The sequence below is a fragment of the Dermacentor albipictus genome, chromosome 1, assembly GCF_038994185.2.
Source record: "Dermacentor albipictus isolate Rhodes 1998 colony chromosome 1, USDA_Dalb.pri_finalv2, whole genome shotgun sequence".
In the NCBI taxonomy this organism is placed as follows: domain Eukaryota; kingdom Metazoa; phylum Arthropoda; class Arachnida; order Ixodida; family Ixodidae; genus Dermacentor; species Dermacentor albipictus.
Genome location: NC_091821.1, coordinates 192,721,479 through 192,744,178, shown reverse-complemented (window position 1 = coordinate 192,744,178; position 22,700 = coordinate 192,721,479). Strand labels below are relative to the sequence as shown.

Below are 22,700 nucleotides of genomic sequence, written 5' to 3'. Positions count from 1 at the left end.
TACCATTATTAAAGAAGCATAAATAATTAAAAGCCTAAACCAATGTTCACAAGCCAGTGACTGCCTTTTCAATATGTACACGGTAGACCTTTATTAAAGGGAACACGGCCTGTGCTCTGTGGAGCCTGCTTAGAGCGCCAACAGGAGCACAAAGATTAAGTCCATATGCATGTGGCGTCATCTGTTGGTGGCCAGAATAACCTTACATGGCCGATAGGAAAGTCCCTGCTGGACTCCCTCCCACGCTAGACAGATGCCCTAGGGGCGAGGCCTGCAGCGCAGTGTCTGCTGCTAGCAAACCGCGCTCGGTATGCTAGTGCACTGGAAACATGGCAGTGCCAACATATGCCTGCTAGTTAACAGGCGCTTCCCACCGTATTTAGCACTCGGCTCTGGCTCCCCGTTTCCCACACAGCACACCGTTTCCCACACAGCCCCGTTTCCCACACAGCATAAATAAACCTCAGAGCGATTTAGGAGAGGCCAATGCACTCAGGTCAAACAGTGACTGTGGTAATTAAACATAATTCAGTAATTAGGCCCACTTATTTGCAATATAGCAACATCTGTTTAATTGCTTCATTGATAAATTATACTTAAAGGTATGATGAAGATGTTTGTATAATTAATTAATTGAGATAATTTGATTTGATTAAACTAATCTCAGTACCCTTAGAGGGCCCCTGAAACAGTTCGGTCAAATTTTGTAGACGTGAAGGCTACAGCTAAAGTTAGTCATTCACACCACAATTTGTGTGAAACATCTCATATTAAGAGAGCTACGGACGATTACAAGTTACCCTCCTCCATAGTCATGCATTTTCTCCTCAACTCATTCGCCGAGTGATCGGGGCTAAGCTCCGCCTTCACTGGCTCTGCATTATGATGGCACTTCATGTCGTCTACTTCTGGTTCTCTAGGAGCGAGCGCGCAAAGCCTCTCCAAACTCTCTGCCAGCTGCTTGGCAGTCAACCCCAAGCGAGAGCTATCAAAGCAGCGTGCGTTGTGAGCATTCTGTCGTAGCGCCGAATGTGTCTGGTATTCCGGTCCCACGGGCGAGGTGGGCGTTTCGATGGAACAGAAGCCATAAACTCAAGCTGATGAAGGAACCTTAGCGTAGGCGTACGTGAGCTGCCTGATCGGTCTCCATGGTCCAGCCACCCATTGGCACAGAGCTTAACCAGCCAAACAAAGAGCTAATATTGCTCTAACCAAGTATAAAACATTTTAAACGTTTACAAAAACAATGTGTTAACTACTACACTACTGCGAAAAATTTACACCAGCAGCAAATAAAAATACATTTCGTTACTGCTATTGTGTGTGGTTGAGCTCTGTGCCGCCAGGTGGCTGCACCGTGCAGACCATTCACATTTGCAACGGCCAGGCCCTGTCCCCTTGCGCTTGCGTTTACCCTAATAGAGGACTCGCGAAGCTACTTCGTTAGTAATTTTCCGGTGTAAAGTGACGGCCGCAAACGCACAAATCTTGGCGCCGATCGAATAGCGGCAGTCCGATGCACTGCAACCAGTCCACTCGTCTGCTGCCTTGCAGAGGGACACGATGTCGCAGCTTCATATATTGCCAGTCGATATGTCTGCAGTCCACAATGCAACAAACCTGAATCGTACTGCTCACAAAAAGATTGAGACCGACTCTGACCGTGGAGCTTTTGTCAAAATGGAGCATGTTGTAACACAAGCAGACGAAGCTTGCTGTGTGCCGGAAGTGCTTAAGTGTAGTGAGAAAGTGTTCTTGTGCATTCTCTTTATGTTAATTTGTTTTTATAGAAACAAATTAACTAACATTACAACTATTACGAACATGATTTGTTCACCATAAAGGCGGAAAAATTATCGATGGCACGCCCTGGGCAGCCAATCGAATAGCTCGCCCTACTGACGTAAATCACCCAATTGACGTCATATGGGTAGGGGCGGCTGAAAATTCCGCCGAGCAGTGTGCTACGATCGGCAGCGATGTACATTTTTTAAACCTTATAATAAATGACACACTTTATGCGGAGCACTTAGATATGTCAATTAATGATCAGAAGGACCTACTCTAACGACTCAGTATGTTTATACAAAATTGCCAAAATTGTTTCAGGGTCCCTTTATTTGAGTGGCTCCATTGATTTCATCTTCATTACTCTTGATCACTCTTATAACAAATTAGTTTATATACCTCGCTATTTTATTTACCCTCAATTAATCATACTAAACTATTTACATTATAATTAACCTTATTAGTCTTATCAGCCTTAATCACTCTTATAACTCTTCAGTACTCACTATATATAAGTCATAATCAAATCTCAATAGTGATACACAATAGTGACCTATGCATGGAGTGCATCATGTCGCATGTTACAGCAGACAGACGGATTTAGAGTTACGAGGGAGGTAGCCCTAAAATTCTCACGCATTAACATATGCTGGGAGTACTTAATAACTACCGAGTGTATGTTGGCACTTCCATGTTTCCAGGGCGCTCGCGTGCCCAGAGCGGTTTGCTTGCAGCAGATGCTGCACTGCAGGTCCCGCTCCTTGCACAAGTCGTGTGTGTATGTGCGTGTGTGTGTGGGGGGGGGGGGGGAGCGTGTCTAGCTAATTCCAGCAGGCACTTGCCTATCCGCCATGCCTGGTCATTTCGGCCACCAATAGAGGACGTTAAAATCGGACGTACTTTGTCTTGCTGCCACTTGCTGGCGCTCTAAGCAGCCTCCACAGTCATGCTGGATCAAAAGAAATGGGTGGCTAAAGTGCACAAGTATCTGTACCTACAAAGCATGGGCACAGTATGGAGGAAGAGGTCAAGAAAGTTGGCAACCAAGTACAGGGTAATTGAAAGTATAGGTAGACAACCAGGAGGAATCAAAGAAAGTGAGAAATAGAGACAGTGAATCGGATACAAAGAATGGAAACAAAAAAGACCACAGAGATTTACAAAAATGAGAAAAAAGAAATTAGAAAGGCAAAGTTTAAATGATAACACAAAGGCCAGTGCCCTGCTATTTGAGGCTCGAGCTGGTTGCCTTAGAACAAAAACATACCACAGCTAATATTCGCAATTAGATTAGGCATGTTATGCTGCAGAAAAAATCCGGAGACCACTGAGCACATCCTAATGGAATGCAAAGGGATTCACCGAGCAAAACAAGTACGCAATGTACACCTTCCAGAAGCGCTTGGATTTAATGTGGAAGCATCAACCAGTCAGCAGTCGAGATAAGCAAGAGACGTTTAGAGTATTGGTGGAAAAAAAGCAGGGGAGAGATTGATACAACCGGATCGTGTTTCAGCATACAGTTGAACACGGATATATCGAACTCGAAGGGGATCACGAATTAATTCGATATATTAAAAATTCAATATACAAAAATGCAGGCCCAGAGACTACCTGTGGCAGACGATGACCTACCGATCGGCGCATTCAAGAATGACAACTATTTCCGCACACACGCCGCAACGTAATGCTTTATTTGCGTGAAAAAAAATCGCTCATGTTGGTGTGCTTCTTCGCCTTGCAAATGAAATTAAAGACGCCAACCTCGATCTTATCGAGGCTGTTCAGGTGCGAAAGCCCGGTTCCTTCCATGTCGCCGCAACAACGGCGAATCAAGCTGAACGCGGCCGCCACTTCAGCGGCGGAGTACGAGCGTGTAGCCGCCCCCTCGTCCGGACAATCTTCGTCGCCACGAGCTGTCGGCCTGGGTCCCTGCGACTGCAGCTACAATGTTCTCGTCGGCGAGGCTCGCAACAGCCTGAACATTGCTGTCGCCGTTCACAAAATCGTCAGCAAAGACTTCGGCGGGAACGGCAGCCGGGAAAAGGGACGACAACGCGCGAAACGCGTCGTCCGTGCACTCGTTCTCGCCGTCGCCGTCTTCGCAGGTTTCGGGAAGTTTGGCCGCCACGAGGCCTGCCTTCCGGAAGCAGTTGGCCACGGTATCCTGCTTCACGTCTCTCCAGGCGCCCGTCATCATTTGAATGGCCCCCAGCAGGTCAGCCTTAAGCTCGGTGCCCATGCGGAGGTTCACCAAAAGCCTATCAATGAGTCGCCTCCTGTAGCCGACTTTGAACGACTTAATGATGCCCTGGTCGAGCAGCTGCCACTTCGCTGTCGTGTTCGCCGACAGAAACTTGAGCGCGATGTTTTCGAGCTCGCAGGTGGTGTGATGGGCCGAGCAATTGACGAGAAGGCATGCGTGACGCCCCGACTTGCCCAGTTCGGCGTCCCACGCTTGCAGCCATTCTGTAAACAGCTGACGCGTCATCCACGCCTTATTGAAGGCGTAGCGAACGGGGAGCTGCTTACAGTTTTTGAAGCAGCGCGGTGCCCTTGCTTTGCCGATCACAAAGGGCTGGAGCTTTTGTGAGCCATCCATGCTTGCAGCGAGCAGAACGCTCACGTGGACTTTGCTCATCTTGCCCCCGTGACACGTGCTGCCCCGGACGTCGAGCGTCTTGCTGGGCAGCATCTGCCAAAACAACCCGGTCTCGTCGGCGTTGAAGATTTCCGCGGGTGAAAACTTCGCGCAAATTTCCGGCCATTCCTTCGAAATCCACTGCTGGATATCCTGGCCGATGACAGCTCCGCTTTCCGCAGAAATGGTTTTGCCAACTGTCTTATGGCGGTTCTTAAACCTCTGCAGCCACCCTGTGTTGTCGGCGAAGTTGTCATCACCGAGTGCAGCGGCAAACCATTTAGCTTTAGCCATTAGCATTGGGCCATCCACCGGAATGTTCTTAGCCTGCACCTCTAAAAACCACGCATAGAGGGGCTTTTCAACTTTCTCGTGGGCAGGAGCGCGCACACGACAAGCTCTCGACGTTCGTTGCTCCGCCGCTTTCGACTTTATGTCCGCCTTGTTTTTTAACAAGGTGCTTAGAGTGCTCCGAAGAATCCCGAAGTCGCCTGCCACCGTCGCACTTTTCTCGCCCGCCTCAACACGCTGAATGGCTATCAGCTTTGTCGCAAAGTCCAGGTTCTTGCGCTTCTTGACGCTGCTTGTGCTTGCTGCGGCCATTGCTTCCGCGTCAGCTCACCACGATCCAGTCACACGTGTCGCGAGACGCACGCAACACAATAATGAACACGAAACACAAGAACGCGCACAAAACACAAGAATTCACGTGCGCAGCCTCCGCCAACAAAGCGCTCGCGATGGCCACCTCCGAGGGCGACAGCGACGTACGAAAGGCACGAGCGGTGGTTGGCTGAGTCAAGCAACAAGAAAAAAAAAAGGCAAAAGGAGGAGGCCGCCGGCGCCTTCGTTCCTGGCTACGCAGGGGAAGGATGAGAGACATTGGGAGAGAGAGAGAGAGAAAAAAAAAAGGCAGTTCCGCGGAGAGCGGGCGCAGCGGGAGTACAGTCCGAGCCTCTCTCGCTCTCGCATTTTCCGAGCCTTTCGGGGTAGGTGCGAAGCTCGCGGGTGCAGCGAGTGCCGAGATCGCGCGGTGTTCTATATATCCAACGGCGGGTAAAAATATCGTTCGATATAAACGTACGAATTTCTATACTTTAACACAGAATTTTCAAGGGGATAATTTACGAGTTCGATACAGACAATAATTCGATATATGTGGGTTCGATATATCGGTGTTCGACTGTAGTTAGCGGTACAAGGTAGAGAAGTGCTGAGGGAAAAAAAAAGGAAATTAAGGAGATGTATACAAAAATGCTAGGACGAAAACTATGCATAGCATACCCAATTAAATCGAGCATGCTAGGTGACTATTTGTCACTGCCCCATTTCAAAGGGGATGCCAAAACAAGAAAAGAAAAAAAACATCACAGGCCACATGCTCGCATGTCACCTTTCATAAAGGACCACCGTCTATAGATTATCAATGCCGACTTTACACACAGTTTCTTCTCAAAATGATGTATGAAAAGAAACACTACTATGTTTATTGGCACTGCCCAGCAGTGAACAGTGTGTAGAACTATGAAAGTTGATCCTCACCTGTAGTCAGCCACAACAACAAACTCTTTTGCACATGATGCAATAATCTTCTCCTGAGTGAGGCATCCACCCCCTCCTTTGATCAGAGTCAGCTTAGCATCAACTTCATCAGCACCATCAATTGCCACATTCAACTGAAATTAAGAGAGGTAACATAAGAGAAGTGCATAGACACTGCTCCTAGGAATTAGTCATCAAGTGAAATTTCCACCACAGGCAGAATGTGGCACTGGCACAGTATTGCATCTGCACCTCTGCTAGTGTACAAAGAATGGTACTACTAATAATACCTCAGAATGATAACAGGGGTGGAACTGATACACTGTGCCTTGGAGCACTCCTGGGAGCAGGTAAATTGAAATATTGGAGCAGGCTGGGAGCAGCTAAAATACTGTTTCAGAAGAGATAGAAGCGGCATATCAAACTTTATTCTACATTAGAGGAGCATGCATCATATCTTAAAATGTTGAACATGATAATATTGTTACAAAATTATACAGATCCCCTGCACTATGGGAATTGATGTAAGCGAAGATTTCTGTGCTGGTTGCTTTGATTGATGATAATTAGCGGTGACATTGACAGCGAAAGCTTAATTCCTTCAACGTTTAGTCTAACACGACAGTGGCTAGTCGACGTTAAATGTTACTTTGCGTGCCCCATTGCTGTTTGTCTGCTTAGTACACAGAACACACAGGGAGAGGTGTTTGCTTGAGGCGTTGTTGTGCACCACATTTCATAACCTATGAGTACCGGTAGCGCATTGTCATTGCCTCACATGGCACATCGCATCGTGGCAGAACTATTCAACTCATGAAGCCCCCGAAACAATGCACGGCCTGTGAAGCACAAGGTGACGCATCATATCACGACCACCGGCCCACCTGTCGCCACCTGGCCACAGGACGGAGGTTAGAAATCGCCTGCCGCAAGTTCGGAAACATGCTTCAGCTCTGCGTTATTCGTCTTTCCTCCAGCAATTGGCCTTCACTGCTCCATCTGGCTCCAAAGTAGGACTGTTGCAACTGGCGGCCTTGTGGTGATTACCAAACTTTGATGCCGCCACTCCTCCAGATCAATATCCCCTTCCCGACATACATGACTTCGGTGCTCATCTCACAGGAATCAAAATATACAGCAAGACCGATTTGATGAGCGCATACCACCAAATTGCTATCGAACCCAGCGATACTCCGAAGACAGCAATCACTACTCCATTTGGCCCATTTGAGTTTATGTCTTAGGGTTTGAAGAATGCTGTGCAAACTTTTCAAAGGTTTATGGATGAGGTTACGTGCAGACTCCCATTCATTTTCATCTAGCTTGACGACATTCTCGTTGCAAGTTTCACAGACAAAGAGCATCTTTGCCTTCTATTTGAGCGACTGGATGAACACGGCCTGGTCCTAAAGACCCAGAAATGCATTTTCGGAGTTGAAGCCCTGGATTTTCTTGGCCATCGCATTTCACCCCAAGGAATCAAGCCATTGAAATCACAGGTGCGGGCAATCAAGGATTTCCCCTCTCCAACCTCCTTGCAAAAGTTGCGAAAGTTTCTGGGACTAAAATTTTCACAGCCACTTCATACCACCCTGTGTGCAAGTTCTTCAGCTGCTTACTGATTTGCTGCATCGCGACATTAAAAAGCCGCCTACCTTCCACTGCTCCTCTGAGCACGAAACTGCTTCCAGGAAGCCAAAATGAGGTTGGTGACTGCAGTGTTGGCCGTTGCCCGACATGCCAATTTGCCTTACAGTAGACGCATCAACCACTGCAGTGGGTGCAGTACTGCAGCAGCACGATGGCACAGACTGAAGGCCACTGGGCTTCTCAAAGCACCCGATACCTTTGGAGCGCCTTTGGGAGGGAGATGTTGGCCATCTATTGCGCTGTCAAGCATTTCCGTTTTTTCCTTGAAGGCTGTAGCTTTTATATTCTGACTGCCTACAAGCCGTTAGCCTTCGTTTTCAAGAACAATAGTTCCTCGCACTCAAAATGTGAGCTTCGGCAACTTTACTTTATTTCAGAATTTTCTGCGGACACCCACCACATCTCTGGTACCGAAAACCAGGCATCTGACACACTGTCGCGGATCGGCGTTGTGCCTGCTGGCCCTTTGGATTTCCAAGCTCTGGCTGCCGCCTAGCATACCGCTTCCATACAAAACAACAACATTGGTCTCGTGCAACACATCGCAGGGTGCTCCTCGCCCGTTCAAAGCACTGCGCGGGCTAAGCCATCCTGGTAACAAAGCCGCACAGAGGCTTATCACAGACCACTTCATCTGGCCAGGGATCAACAAAAATATTTGAAGCTGGGCAAGGAACTGCCAAGCCTGTCAAGCCGTGAAAGCGAACCGGCACACACGTTACGTGGTGCAGCCATTTCGACCACCAGAGAGCCGCTTCGATTACGTGCATTTAGACTTGGTGGGGCCTCTTCTGCCCTGCCAAGGTTTCAAGTACCTCTTTGCGTGCGTTGACCGGTACTCAAGATAATCTAAGGCACCTCCTCTACAAGACATCACGGCCGTAACAGTGGCGGAGGCATTTGTTTTTAAGTTGGTGTCGCGGTATGGTTGTCCGTCGCATATAACTGCTGGCTGAGGCTGGAAATTCCAAAGCTTGCTTTCTTTTGCCCTGGTGACTGCTTGGCACGCGCTTTCATAACACGACCGCTTAGCACCAACAGAGAAACGGCATGGTCGAGCGTCTTTACCGACAACTGAAGGCGTCATTGACCACCACACTCAACAGACAACACTGGATGGAAAGGCTACCTCTAATACTACTGGGGCTGCGAACAACAATCAGGGATGACCTCGGAGTCAGCGCAGCGGAGATTCTTGATGGGTCATCAATCCGCGTTCCAGGCCAGTTTTTCAGCTACATTCCTGGCTCGACCAACTTCGGCCTACACCCCCACGTATCGCCTGCGGGCAGCCTGTGTTTAGTTTCCCAACAATGGACACAAATACACATGTCTTTTTGCAACGCAACTCTATCAAGCCACTACTGACTCCTTCCTTTCAAAGCCTCTTTTGTGTGGTTTTGCATTCAGAAAAAACCTTGAAGATTGACGTTCATGGCAAAGGTGAAACAATGTCAAGCGACCGCATGAAACCAGCCTACCTTGAACATTACCTCTTTATTCCTTTTGCCATTCACACCTAAGCCTCCGGCATTCAAGTGGAGGCTTAGGTGGAGCGGCCATCTATCCTGGCATTATCCCCGCTTCTCGGAAAGCAGGTTCCCCTCGCCTTTGGGTCATTACCCTCTGCTCTTTCTTGGAGCTGAGGCAGCTCCCCTGTCTGGGACGCCTACACAGTCACTCGACAAACCTGCTTTTGCTTTTGAATAAAGCCAGTCGACTCCCAGTTCTCAAGCCGTCAAAACGTGTATTCTTTGCCTCCGCCAAACCGAGCTCCCAACAGAGTCCTCAAGCAGCATGTTGCCACTCTCCACTCTGCCCATGTCCTTGTTTTAGAGCGCAGCTCTTAGGCACCCATTCCTACAGCAAGCGTCGTCGTAATCGAGCAAACGAGCACAGCGGGGGATGAAAGGCGCAAAGAGGAGAGTATAGCGGAAATTTGAGGACAGTGACAAGAACTTCATTAGAGCTTCCTGAAGAACTTGAGTGGGGGAGCCGAAGGTTCCCAATCAAGTTGGTGGCTCTGCCTACAACGGGACCGGGAGGTGGCGACTCTCTGCAACGTTGCGGGCCCTCTGAATGGTCTGTAGTTGGTGCGTGAATTTCGAGCTCTTCAGCGAGGCGTCCCACTTGGACTTATATTGAAGGTAAGAGCCAACACTGTATGGGCACAGCCAGAGCATGTGGTCGAAGGAGCAGCATGCATGACCGCATTTGGAGCCCGAGTGCGGGAAGTTGGGGTCTATCCAACTAAGCGCTCTAGGGGTGAGGTAGGATCTCATCTGTAAGAGCCTGAAAGTAAAACGGCCTGAGCCCTATTCAGTTTTGGGCTGGGGAGAGGGAATTTCCTTCTGCTGTGTCTTGAAAAAATGGAGAATGGAGAAGAATGGCACAAATGGAGAAGAATGGCACAAATGGAACAGGAATTCCACCCTTGTGATAAGTACGTACAACCTATACAAAGTTCCACTTACTTAGATACAGATCTGCATACCTATTCCTCCATTGAGGTAAAGAAACAGTAGCAATAGCCATACAAACTGCTTATCATGCCCCATAATTTGACCGATTGGACATTAAATGTTGATGTACTTGGAGAGATTTGGCTGATTACCTAGGGTGCAAAACTTCTTAGCTGCAAGTATGTGCTTAAGAATTGGAGGGATTAATTAACAAAGATAAAGTCACCTTGCAAGTAACATAAACAACTATGCAACTTAATACCTGCCACTAAATTCAGTCCTCAATACATTCCATAATGCAAACAAAAGCACAAAGTCCACTGAGAGCTTGTCCTAAAGTTGACAAGCAAATGGGTCAGCTGCACTGTTGATTTATAGCCAGAAAGTAGATGAAATGCTACAAGCTCTGGTGCAGCATGATATTGCCTCGTATGTAGTGCTTGAATTACCATGCAGCTGCATAGCCACACAATGAGAGATTGTAGGCCTATTTGAGTAAGGTATTTCTAGGCATGTGCTGATACAGGTAGATTGAGTGACTATGAAATTCTTATGGCACAATAGAGCCTAGAAGTACCTACACCAAGATAATTATGACAAAAATTTTACAGCACTTCAATTTTCAGTAATTATGCCCTTTAAGGGAGTGTTGAGTGTTGTACAAAGTTATTAGAAACTCCACCACCCACTTTCCACACTTGGCAGGTACAAAGGTTGGGAAACACACTGTATTTTAATTTAACACTATAGTCAATCTCAAAAAATGCCAGACCTGGCATTACTAACATTATTGTGATGTTAAGACAGAGCAATATCTGAGAATATTGTGTAGCAATAGGGCTAGGTATAATGCCACAGATATAAAAAAATAAACAAGATTGCTGCACCCGTTTCTTCTGACCGCATTTGCATGTGGCAGCTGCAGCAATTGAAGGAATGGAGCAACCAGCCGTATTGTGACATGACTCGTGCACCTCCACGGTACTAAAACCAAAACCACCCCACAGAAACAGGAACATATAAGTTATTTAGGGTGCTCTGACATTTTGTGAACAAAAATTCAGAGTTTGTGAACCTTCATTTAAGGCGAAAAAGAAAAAAGATAAAGAGTCATGTCAGTGCTTCTTTAATCATATCTTGGCACAATTTTGACACCTGTGACCACTGTACTTCTTTTCTATACTCATGCAACTGCCAGTGGGTCTGCAGGAAAGTGGTACTATTTTTCTTTCACATGCCTATTGTTTGGAAGTGGAAGAACTAAAGATGGCATATTGCATTCCATAGCATTTCTGTTTGTGATTTCAGAGTGAAGACCCACGTTTAAGTATACATATGAAACTCACCTCAGGGCTTTCTTCCAGATCTGTCATCACAAGGCCATGTTTCCGAATCAGTTCTTTAGCCTAAGAACACAAAACAGTTTTGTGTCCAGCAAAGCAATCATTTAAACCTCGATAAGAAAAAACTTCGCAACGTCTCAGCCTTGTTAAAATGAAACTACAGACAATACTCAACATTCTACTGCAATGAACAGCTCAAGGCATGCTGCTCCACCAACTGAAATCGAGCTTTATATCGAAGCTTAAGAAACAATGGCCAACATAAAAGAGAGCAAAGCAAATGTATTTTCATGCTAATCACACACAAAAAAAATATTTTTGACTTCCCTCACATTACTGCAGCACAATTTCTAGTTGCTGTTCTGCATTTTCAAGACTTGTTGCACAGTGATTATCAGGGTGAGAAATGTTAACTTTTCTTGTGATTGAAGAGATGTCCTCAATGAGCTACTCACTGAAAGCAAAGTAGTGTGGCCAGACATTTTTAGCATATTTAGGAGCTTTTGATTATGTGTGCATGTACAAAAATAAATAAGGCTGTCTACACAAGCTACGTTATTACAGTAAGCGATGAAATTGATAAGCAATTTACTGCAGCATGCAGAGCCGAGATCAATGGCTCGGTCTTGTACGAGTGCAACAAAGGGTACAGTTAACGTCTTCTACATATGCTGTCAAAACCACAATGAATAAAATCCATCAACATGATGCATAGATGATGCTGTGTTGTATATCAGCAGGACATTGGACACTATGGCATCCAATGTCTTAAAGTTGTACCTGGGCTACGACATATGGGGCACTGGTTAATTTTAACTAATTACATTCTTTAAGATGAACCAAAATGTGCACAAAATCAATACAAGGGTGTTTTGAATGCAGTCACAGTGGCTAAGAACCAAATTAATGATTTCATGCTCAGCAGCACAATGCTATACCCACTCAGTCACTATGACCAGTTTACTGCCTCTATACAAAACTTACTTGAAATGATGTAGGTACACAAGATATCTTCCATCCATGCTCTTTTACCCTACGAGCTAGTGAAGAAAAAGAGACAACAGACCGAAGCATGCACAAGCTCATTAAGAAAGATAAAAAGTACTACCTTTGAAAACATCTGACCTTGGACATTACCGCACGGCCATAGTAAAACTAGTATGCATTTCTTCCACCATTCTTTTCTAAAGCTAGCATGAACACTTCTGGCTTGTTTTGCTAAATGTACTCAAAGATGCTTTATGTGGCAATACTTTGATAATAATATGAATTTATTTGAAACAGTAAATGAAGTGCATTATAAGCAAAGGCTGCTTGTTTACGCAGCTCGGAAGCACAACACTGGGTAAAGACTAAAGCTTGAATCCTAACAAAACAAAGCCGACAACCAGGAACTAATCTAAAAAACATCTCTGCAAAAGGGGCAATGTTGCAGAAAGGCCAGTATACATAGCAAACTTCAGCAAACAGATAAATGAATGAAATGTATTGCGGTGGGCTATATAAAAATGAGTATGAAGAGAATCGCTGAACACTCCATAACCAGTGACCTCTAGAACATCTTAATTTCTGTTAAGGAAGCCACATTTGACTGTGTTTGTAGTTTATGAAAGTAAAAAGGAACATAAAAACACTTTTTTTTTTTACTTGCATTTGGTCTAAATGCAAGGGACGAAATATTTTTCCACCCGGTGCAGGGTCCCACTTTTCATATTGAGATCACTAAAAGTGTGTGAAAAATAATTTTTATGCAGCACTTTAAAAATAAGCTATTTCTTAACAATGTTCTTAACAATGAGCATATCATGGTGTGACAAGCTTAGCTGAGCCTGTTCCCTATGATAAACAGTTCCATAAACAATACAAGATGCAATTCTTCCGAGTATTTTATCTAATGATCTTAGTTGTAAGGAGATGCTAATGTATACTAGTCAAACCATGTTGAACAGGGTTTTGCAAACCATTTTTCTTACATCAGTCACTGGTAAATTGTAAAAATGCTATTAATAATAATAATAATAACAATAATAATAATAATAAGTTTGAAAACATATACAATGGACAGCTAGGGAAATTAGAGAAGAAGCAGGCTGGCAACTGGTACCAAAAGGGGCATAACACCTACCTACTCTTTACGAAGGCGGGTATAGATGCCCAGAAATTGAATATTGGAAAAGGGGGAGTAAAGTGGAATGAAAGAACAAGATGACAAATTACAGACTAAAGTAAGACATCAACAAAGGCTAGAGTACTGTAGTAGGAACAGAAAAAAAAAGTAATCTCACGTCACACTAATTACAAAATACAAAAAAGTCCGATTTCACTCGCAAAGAAAAAAATATGCTACAAACGAGAAGTCAGTTTCCTGTAGAAAATTAGGGAGGATGCGATGAGCATGGTCACATCATGAGGCACTACTATTCGGACAGAGGTATTCATCAAGGTTTGTACACTGCAGGCCAAGACGACAATAGTTGCTCAGTAGTGACACGCAGACCTACAAACAAGTATTTTATGTTATCGATTTAATCACAGAGGAAACCACTGAAGTCTTCTAAAAGATTCATTGTATGAGGGTAAATCAGAAAGTCGTTGCCCCCCCCCCTTTTTTTTTAAATGCGAAATCAAAATATTCATCCCTAGTGGTGGGCCTTTCTTGGACTAGACTGGCCTTATCTGCCAGTAGCTTTGCAGCACAGTGCTGCTGTCAGTTGTTGACGATGGTGGTTGTGCTTCACACATCCATGGCATACGAGCAATGAAGTACGATTCGTTTTCTATGGAGCAAGGGACGAATGCCCATCGAAATCCACAGGGAAATACAGACCACGTATGGGGAAAGGTGTCTCGCTTTGAGAAACCCGAGGCGGTGATGTTCCGAGTTCGCAAAAGGCCGTGAAGACTTGCATGACAATGAGCGTTCGGGGCGGCTGCGTGCGTCGCCGACCAATGACAGGGGATTCTCAAATTTAGTCCTGCGATGGGACCAATGTCTGAACCGGTGTGGGGACTCTGTGGAAAAATAGTGTAAGGTACGTAGAATAGTATGCTATATTTGTAGTTACCTGTATGTACCTTATTTTGGCTAATAAAAAATATGGGCAATGACTTTCTGATTCACCATCGTATTATGCCCTCTACAGAAACCAAACTGAGCAGCATTTCTTAAGTCAAATTTATCACAGAATGAAGCCATGCTTGCACGAACTTTTTCTATAATAAGCCAAGGAGGAAAGATAGAAATCGGCCTATAGTTGTAGTAATCGCTCTTAAAACCCCCACCGCATTTTCTTTTTTTCCCTTTTTTTTTGCATGTGTACGAAAGCTGGTCATATAAAAAATAACATTCCACATGATTTTGACCACTGAGAGAATGTCATTTCTATTGAACAATAGAATATTATTTCATTTATCTAGGCTTAACACAAGGTCTCTTAACCTCATTTCATCAAAACATGGTGACTTAGTGATAAGTATTTTGCTTACGTTACTTACTGAACCAAGGCCTATCCTTACGAACTGTTTAGGCATAACAGCTACTAAAATTCTAGTTTGCATAGTCTAAAGTGGCCCTTTGCGAAATGGAAAATACAAAACATGCAAATTAAGAAAGAAATAAAATTATTCATACCGAGATGCTCAACTGCATAGACTACCGTACTTCCACTTCCAATGCCCACAATGTAGTTGTTCTGGAAGATATAGATCACGTGCCATCAACACAAACAGCATGTGCTCAAGAATGTGTGCAAGGAATTCCAGCAACAGATTCAGAATTGTCATTCCTTATCCAAGACCAAAACAAAAGAGCCACTATGCTTTTCATTTACTTAGAAATGCCATATACCTGATGTTAAGTGCTTAGCTGGCCGTACCCGTAATGCCCTCCTCATGCCAGAGGACATCTAAGTATCCACCTCCCTCTAGATATTTCCAGTGCAGTATTGCCATCAGATTTGGTAACTACCTTTATTTTCCACTCTTATAGCCTATGCCATGAGCTTGCACGAGGCCGCACTCTCATCACCACCAGTACGGGCCACATGGTGGGACAAATTATAAAATAACAGAAGGAAAAGAATCCTTTCACAATACAGCCACTGGTTACATGGTGTCAAAATGAACTATGCATTCAGACATTGATACAGCACCTTGAATTAACTCCAAACTTTTATTATGTAACTTCGATTCCAGCATTCAATACCAGGCCTATATTTCACATTTTAAATTTCTTTTAAAGTATAATTGTATAATATAATTTTATAATATTGCTTACACACCAGTCAAAAGCACAAAATTATCCTTGAAAAAAAGAAAAAAGCTAGTTCACAGTAAAAAAAAGTCATTCAAAGGTGCCAGCAGAGGCACTGTTTTCCCAGAAAGCATCTGCTTCCATGTTTGCAAGGAGAGAAGCGGAATACTGAAATAATAACAATAAAGCTTTTTATGTGCCTAGTAGAAATAATTAAGAGTATGGTACATGAGAATTCAGTGCCCTGTTAAAGCAGAATTCATATAAGAAAAATTCGGAATGCAGTGCATTTTAAAACCTCCCCAATTACAGGATTCCTTACTTCCATTGTTTTTGTACCTCTGCTTCTTCAAATTTATTGCATACATAGCTGTACAGGTTACAAAGAAATACGACAATTTTCAATGGCATAGTAACATTTTTTTTACTCCTTTCAATTTACAAATGTTGTCTTTATTAAGAATCTAAATAAAAAAAAGCACCCGTAAATCCTTTTAAAGATTTCACAATTAACTCTCCTTAGACAGCGAAGAAAAAAAAATGCACAGTAAGCATATTGCTTCATATTTTTTTTCTAAAGAGTTACAAATTGTCAAATTCTTCCTTTACAAAGTATCTTCTTAAACATGGCAAGTTCATTTGCTGCTAAGAAAAATGTCTCCCTCTCATCCAACTCTCAAGAGGAAGCTTTACCTCGGGCCCAACTCCGACACGGTCTGTTAAAATACATGTAAAACGCAAAAACGTTTTTCTGAGATTTCCCGGGACCAATTTTAATGAAATTTGTTGCAATTGCGAAAGTTAAATTCTAGTGACTGTTGGAAGCGGAACTTCAATTTAGGGCCTGAATTTTGTTAAATATTTTCAAATGTTAGCAAGTCTGAAAGAAATAAAAGCCCGAAGTTTACAAATGAATAGCTCTGCATCAAGAACGGATATTGCGGTTCTGTAAACGGCATCCATTAGGTCATTCAAAGCGGGCAAATTCGATGTGTCAATTTATATATTACGTGAATTTGTTACGTTGTGTACAAGGGTTCTGAAAAGCTGTATTTTCATATTTCTAAGTTTTTAGATTTACGTGTAACAAATAAATTTTGTCCGCTTTAGATGTACTATTATATTCAATTTACAGAATTGTGATATCATCTTTCATTGCTGAGTTACAGAGTTGTAAATGTGATAACAGTTTGATTTTCTGAAACTGTTCTATTTTTGCCAATTTTTGTTAAAATATTCACAACCTAAATCAAGAATTCAATACCAACAGTTACTAGAGTTTAAGTTTTTCTTTTAAATGCAACAAACCTCGCCAAATTTGGTGCAGTGGTTGCAGACAAAAATGAATTCTCCTTTTACATGTATTTACATAGGAGCACCCAAACTAAAGCTTTCTCTTAAGGTGTTGGGAAGATAGTATGTGTGGTGAATGGGGAGCATTATTCGAATGATAGTTTATTTCCAATATACTTGGATGACAAATGAGTCACTTTGTGTTGTTTATCTCATGTAAGCCAGGGGAAATAGGTCAGTGAAGGGCCAGGTAGCCTGCAAGCATAAAAAATGAGCCACCACAACTACTAAGAAATTTGAAAAAAAAAACAGAAGTACTCAAATAGTGATATCATTCAAGTCAACCTTTTCCCGCAATTGCAGTTACAACTGTGGCTTTTGCAGCAATATGAAGGCTAATATATGTCCATAGGTTTTATAAGTATCGTTATCCTCTTTGTAATATAAGAACTAACAAAGCTCAGTGCTAGGTTTATCAGTACATAACGGTAAACTTTTATGTCATGTGAAATCATCAGCCACATCAGCACATTCGATTCTGCTGGTTTACTTCATGAAGCAATTGACAGAACCACCTATCAATATCCCTCAATACTGAAGTCAGCTTTGCATTTTTGTTCTTTTATAGCGCATAAGAAATTTGCCAATTCTGCTGCTGATTACTATACCCTAGCAATGCAATACAACAGAGCATTCTTACATTGAATCTCCATGCTGTCTCCCCATTATTGTTTTGTGCAGTTGGTGAAATGATTGGCCACACTGATCAAAGTCAATGCTACCAAGTACTGCATATTGCACTGTCATCTATACAGATAACAGGTTTGTCACTTTTGTAAAATGTTGGTCTAATGTGCCTTTCTTGTTTGTTCCTTTCTTACGCACGCTGTTACTGTATAACTTAAGTTTTACTTCCTGAACTTGCTAAATTTGCAGCACTACTCATAACATATATGGCTCTTTGTCGAATGGTAATATGTAGCAATAGCAATCAATGCCGCAACAGGCACAACCTCAGAGATAAGGTTTGTCTTACTTTATTTCCTTAATTAACCATTATTATCGCACTCTATGGTAAGACCGAATAGCATGTAACTGAGCAGGTTTTAAAAGCTGTGCTATTGAGTAGGGGGTTCAACTAAGGCAAAACAATTTCCAGTCAACGCATCTCGTATTTCTGGCTGCCTACCGGTCAACAATACAGAGGAGTTCAAAGATAGGGTTGACGCTATCAATACGCTTACCAATCATAGTCATTGTATCATTTGAGGATCTGCTAATTAATTAAGATAGCTGTTCACTTATCAGTAAGACGGACACAGTTCCAAAGCAAGTAAATTTAGAGCAAGCGTGAGTCTACGTGCGCAACATCAACGTGGAACACAACACGTAAGAAAAATAGGCGTTCCCGCACCGGTGAAGCACTGTAACGTAAATAAAGTGCAAAGACAAATACAATGCGCTGTGAATTCTAATTAGCAGTAGGCAGATATTCACGCCGCAGCAACACAAGAAAGTTGAATGCCATGCCCGCGTAAGTGCACGGAGAAAAGAACTTTGCAACTCCTCGCGCAACACATCTCAAAGCGCGGCAAGCGGCCGCTTGCTGCACTTACTTTGATGTGGTTGTCAACTGCTCTCTGGGCTGCTGCTTCCTTAGCCTTCTCGACAAGATCCATTTCGACAGATGAACTGTGCGTGAGCCGAATGGGTACCTCAGATACTATCCGTGAATGTGTCACGTGAAGACAAGGGCGTCTTGCATTTGTTAGACGAACTAACGAAGATAACGGGGCTAAAGAACCTAACCCTCGAACGAAAACTTTATCACAAAAGAGGACCACCATTATCTCTAGCGCCCTCTGCCGCTTCCAGCGGTCACCAGATTGATGATAATACCGTAGCGCGGATTTCAAATAAGCCTCAAACGGCCTCAAAGCATCGGTACGTCACCATTGTGCGACCGATCCTTGAATACACCTGTACAGTATGGGATCTTCATGACCAAACGCTAATTTATAAACTTGAACGCATACAAAACCGTTCTGCGCGCTTTTTCAGTTACAGTTATAACCCTGATTCCAGTATAACATTATGAATGGACTACCTAGGTTGGTCAGTATAGAATTCTTCCGCTACTTTTACTGTATCTTCGAGATTGTTGATGCTATAACCCTTCTTATCTTTCAGTGCATACATCTTGGTTTGTCCTATGCCAAGTTTCTTTCTCACTGATTACAGGCTGCGTCCATTTTTTACGGCTTCTTCAGTCTTTCTCACGTTATAGTTTTGAATATCCCTTATTTTCGCCTTGTTGATCAGTTTTGACAGTTCCGCGAATTCTATCCTCTCTCTTGAGTTGGACACTTTCATTTTTTGTCGTTTCTTTATTAGGTCCTTTGTTACTTGGGAGAGCTTGCCTACTGTTTGCCTTGGTGCCTTGCCTCCCACTTCAATTGCTGCCTCTGAAGCCAACCTAGTTACGGTTGCATTCATTAGGTCTATGTCATCATCATCTCTCTGTTCTAAGGCAGCAAATTTTTTTGCAAGTACCAGCCTGAATTTGTCTGCTTTTACCCTTACTGCCTCTAGGTTGGCCTGTTTCTTCTTGTCCGATTGAGCTCTTTCTCTCTTCAAATTGAGGTGAATCCTAGCCCTCACTAACCTATGATCACTGCACTTCACCCTACCTATCACTTCTACATCCTGCACAATGCTGGAATCAGCAAAAAAGTATGAAGTCAATTTCATTTCTTGTTTTACCATTAGGGCTTTTCCAAGTCCACTTCCTGTTGCTACGCTTCCTGAAAAAGGTGTTCATTATTCGAAGCTTATTCCTTTCTGCGAATTCTACCAGCATCTCTCCTCTAGCATTCCTAGAATAGACGCCGTAGTTGCCAATTGCTTGTTCACCAGCCTGCTTTTTCTCCACTTTTGCATTGAAGTCGCCCATTACTACAGTATACTGAGTTTGCACTTTTTTCATCGCTAAGATAGATAGATAGATAGATAAACTTTATTAAAATAATAAAAAAAACAGCTAATGGTCGGGGCCCTTAGTCCAGGGCTCCGCTGGCTTTTGCCATCTTCTTAGCTCTCTTGATCAGCTTGAGCTGGTCGTCGAGGGCCGAGCTGGACAGCAGTGCCTCCCATTGCTCCCTCGTGGTGTTCGTGTCTGGGTGTTCTATGTTGTGTAGTGCGCACTCCCACGTAATGTGATATATAATTCAACACCTTCATAAAACTGATCTACTTCCTCATCATCGTGACTGGACGTTGGAGCGTAGGCTTGTACTACCTTTAATCTATACCTCTTATTCAGCTTAATTACGGCTACAGCTACCTTCTCATTAATGCTGTAGAATTCGTCAATGTTCCCCGCTATGTCCTTATGGATTACGAATACTACCCCGTATTGCTTCTTATCTAGGAGACCTATATAGCAAAGGACATGTACCTTATTCAGCAATGTATAAGCCTCACCAGTTCTTCTAACCTCACTAAGGCCGATGATATCCCAAACAATGTCTGATCATTCCTCAAAGAGGCCTGCTAAGCTAGCCTCACTCGAGATGGTTCGGGTGTTAAACGTTGCAAGGGTCAGTTTCCATTGGCGGCCTGTTCGGATCCAACGATTCTTAGCACCCTCTGCTGCGTTACAGGTCTGACCGCCGCCTTGGTCAGGTGCTCCGCAGCTGCTGGGGACTGAGGGCCATTGGGTAATTGAATTAGCCATTTGGGAGGGGGTCGCCGAATACTGCACCAGGGAAGCCAATTCCTTATCTGGTGAGGGAGTGTCTTGTTGAAACATAGTAAAAGTAGCGGAAGAATTCTATACTGACCTGTACAGTACCCAGAGGAGTCAGGATACCTCAATTAGAAACAGTAATGAACAGGATACAGGAACTCCTCCTATAACGATGAGGTCAGAAGGGCCTTGCAAGGCATGAAACGAGGAAGAGCGGCAGGAGAAGATGGAATAACAGCCGATTTAATCAAAGATGGAGGAGACATATAATGCTTGAAAAACTGGCATATATACGAAATGTCTATCGACTGCAAGGGTTCCAGAAAACTGGAAGAATGCAAACATTATACTAATCCACAAAAAGAGAGGCGTTAAAGAATTGAAAAATTATAGGCCCATTAGCTTACTCCCAGTATTATATAAAATACTTACCAAAATAATCTCCAATAGAATAAGGGCAACACTGGACTTCAGTCAACCAAGGGAACAGGCTGACTTCAGGAACGGATACTCTACAATGGATAACATCCATGTCATCAATCAGGTTATCGAGAAATCCGCAGAGTACAATTAGCCTCTCTATACGGCTCTCATAGATTACGAAAAGGCATTTGACTAAGTAGAGATACCAGCAGTTATAGCGGCATTGCGTAATCAAGGAGTACAGAACGATTACGTAAATACCATGTAAAACATCTACAGAGGTTGTACAGCTACCTCAATTCTACACAAGAAAAGCAGGAAGATACCTATAAAGAAAGGTGTCAGACAGGAAGACACAATCTCTCCAATGCTATTCACTGCGTGCCTAGAGGAAGTATTCAAGCTATTGAACTGGGAAGGCTTAGGAGTAAGGATCGACGGCGAATATCTCAGCAACCTTCGGTTTGCCAATGACATTTTTATATTCAGCAACAATGCAGACGATTTACAACAAATGACTGAAGACCTTAACAGAGAGAGTGTAAGAGTAGGGTTGAAGATTAATATGCAGAAGACAAAGATAATGATAAATAGCCGGGCAAAGGAACACGAGTTTAGGATAGCTAGCCGGCCTCTAGAGTCTGTGAAAGGGTACGTTTACCTAGGTCAATTATTCACAGGGAACCCTGATCACGAGAAGGAAATTAACAGAAGAATAAAAATGGGTTGGATCGCATACGGCAGTCATTGCCAGCTCCTGACTGGAAGCTTACTATTATCAATGAAAAGGAAGATGTACAATCGGTGCATTTTACCAGTGCTGACATATGGAGCAGAAACTTGGAGACTGACAAAGAAGCTTGAGAACAAGTTAAAGACCGCGCAAAGAGCGATGGAACGAAGATTGCTAGGCATAACTTTAAGAGACAGAAAGAGAGCGGTTTGGATCAGAGAGCAAACGGGTATAGATGATATTCTAATTGACATCAAGAGAAAAAAGGAGCTGGGCAGGTCATGTGATGCGCCGGTTATATAACCATTGGAACATTAGTGTTACAGAATGGGTACCAAGAGAAGGAAAACGCAATCGAGGACGACAAAAGACTAGGTGGAGCGATGAAATGAGGAAATTCGCGGGAGCTAGTTGAAATCGGTTAGCGCAGAACAGGGGTAATTGGAGATTGCAGGGAGAGGACTTCGTCCTGCAGTGGGCATAAAACAGGCGGCTGATGATGATGATGATGACCTAGGTTGGAAAGCTCTTCAGCAGCGTCGAAAATTTCTGCTATAAGAATTTCTCCCTTCCATTTTTCATTATATAACTGGTATTAATCAAAGGTTCTACATAATGAGCCCACAGTACATATTGCTCAGAATTGATAATGCTAAAAAGGTTCGAGAAATATCATGTCGTACGGATGTATTTGTGCATTTTCCCCCCCTTTATGATTCGCGAGTGGAATCAGTTTGATGTGAGTGTTGTGGATGTTCTCGCAAAAGTTTTCGTCATCCTTGCAAGATGTATGCTTTAGTTGAATGTTCAAGTGACAGCTGTGAC

General features: G+C 43.5%; 1 protein-coding gene across 5 annotated transcripts in view; it reads right to left on the bottom strand.

Annotated features, from left to right (window-relative positions):
• The window catches only part of Rpi (Ribose-5-phosphate isomerase), a 39,836-nt gene extending 21,021 nt beyond the window's left edge, over window positions 1-18,815 (bottom strand). Inside the window, exons 1-6 of one of the 5 annotated variants that reach the window (XM_065426735.2) lie at window positions 18,588-18,811; window positions 15,058-15,118; window positions 14,254-14,438; window positions 12,411-12,466; window positions 11,430-11,489; window positions 5,972-6,105 (exon numbers count right to left, since the gene is read on the bottom strand). In XM_065426735.2, the coding sequence (XP_065282807.1) occupies window positions 5,972-6,105; window positions 11,430-11,489; window positions 12,411-12,466; window positions 14,254-14,335 (332 nt within the window). In that variant the 5' untranslated portion in view covers window positions 14,336-14,438; window positions 15,058-15,118; window positions 18,588-18,811. Of the gene's footprint in view, window positions 1-5,971; window positions 6,106-11,429; window positions 11,490-12,410; window positions 12,467-14,253; window positions 14,439-15,057; window positions 15,119-18,385; window positions 18,535-18,587 lie in introns of those variants that run through there. The other 4 variants (XM_065426736.2, XM_065426734.2, XM_065426732.2 and 1 more) reach the window with 4 other exon arrangements.
• Window positions 18,816-22,700: the final 3,885 nt, after the last annotated feature.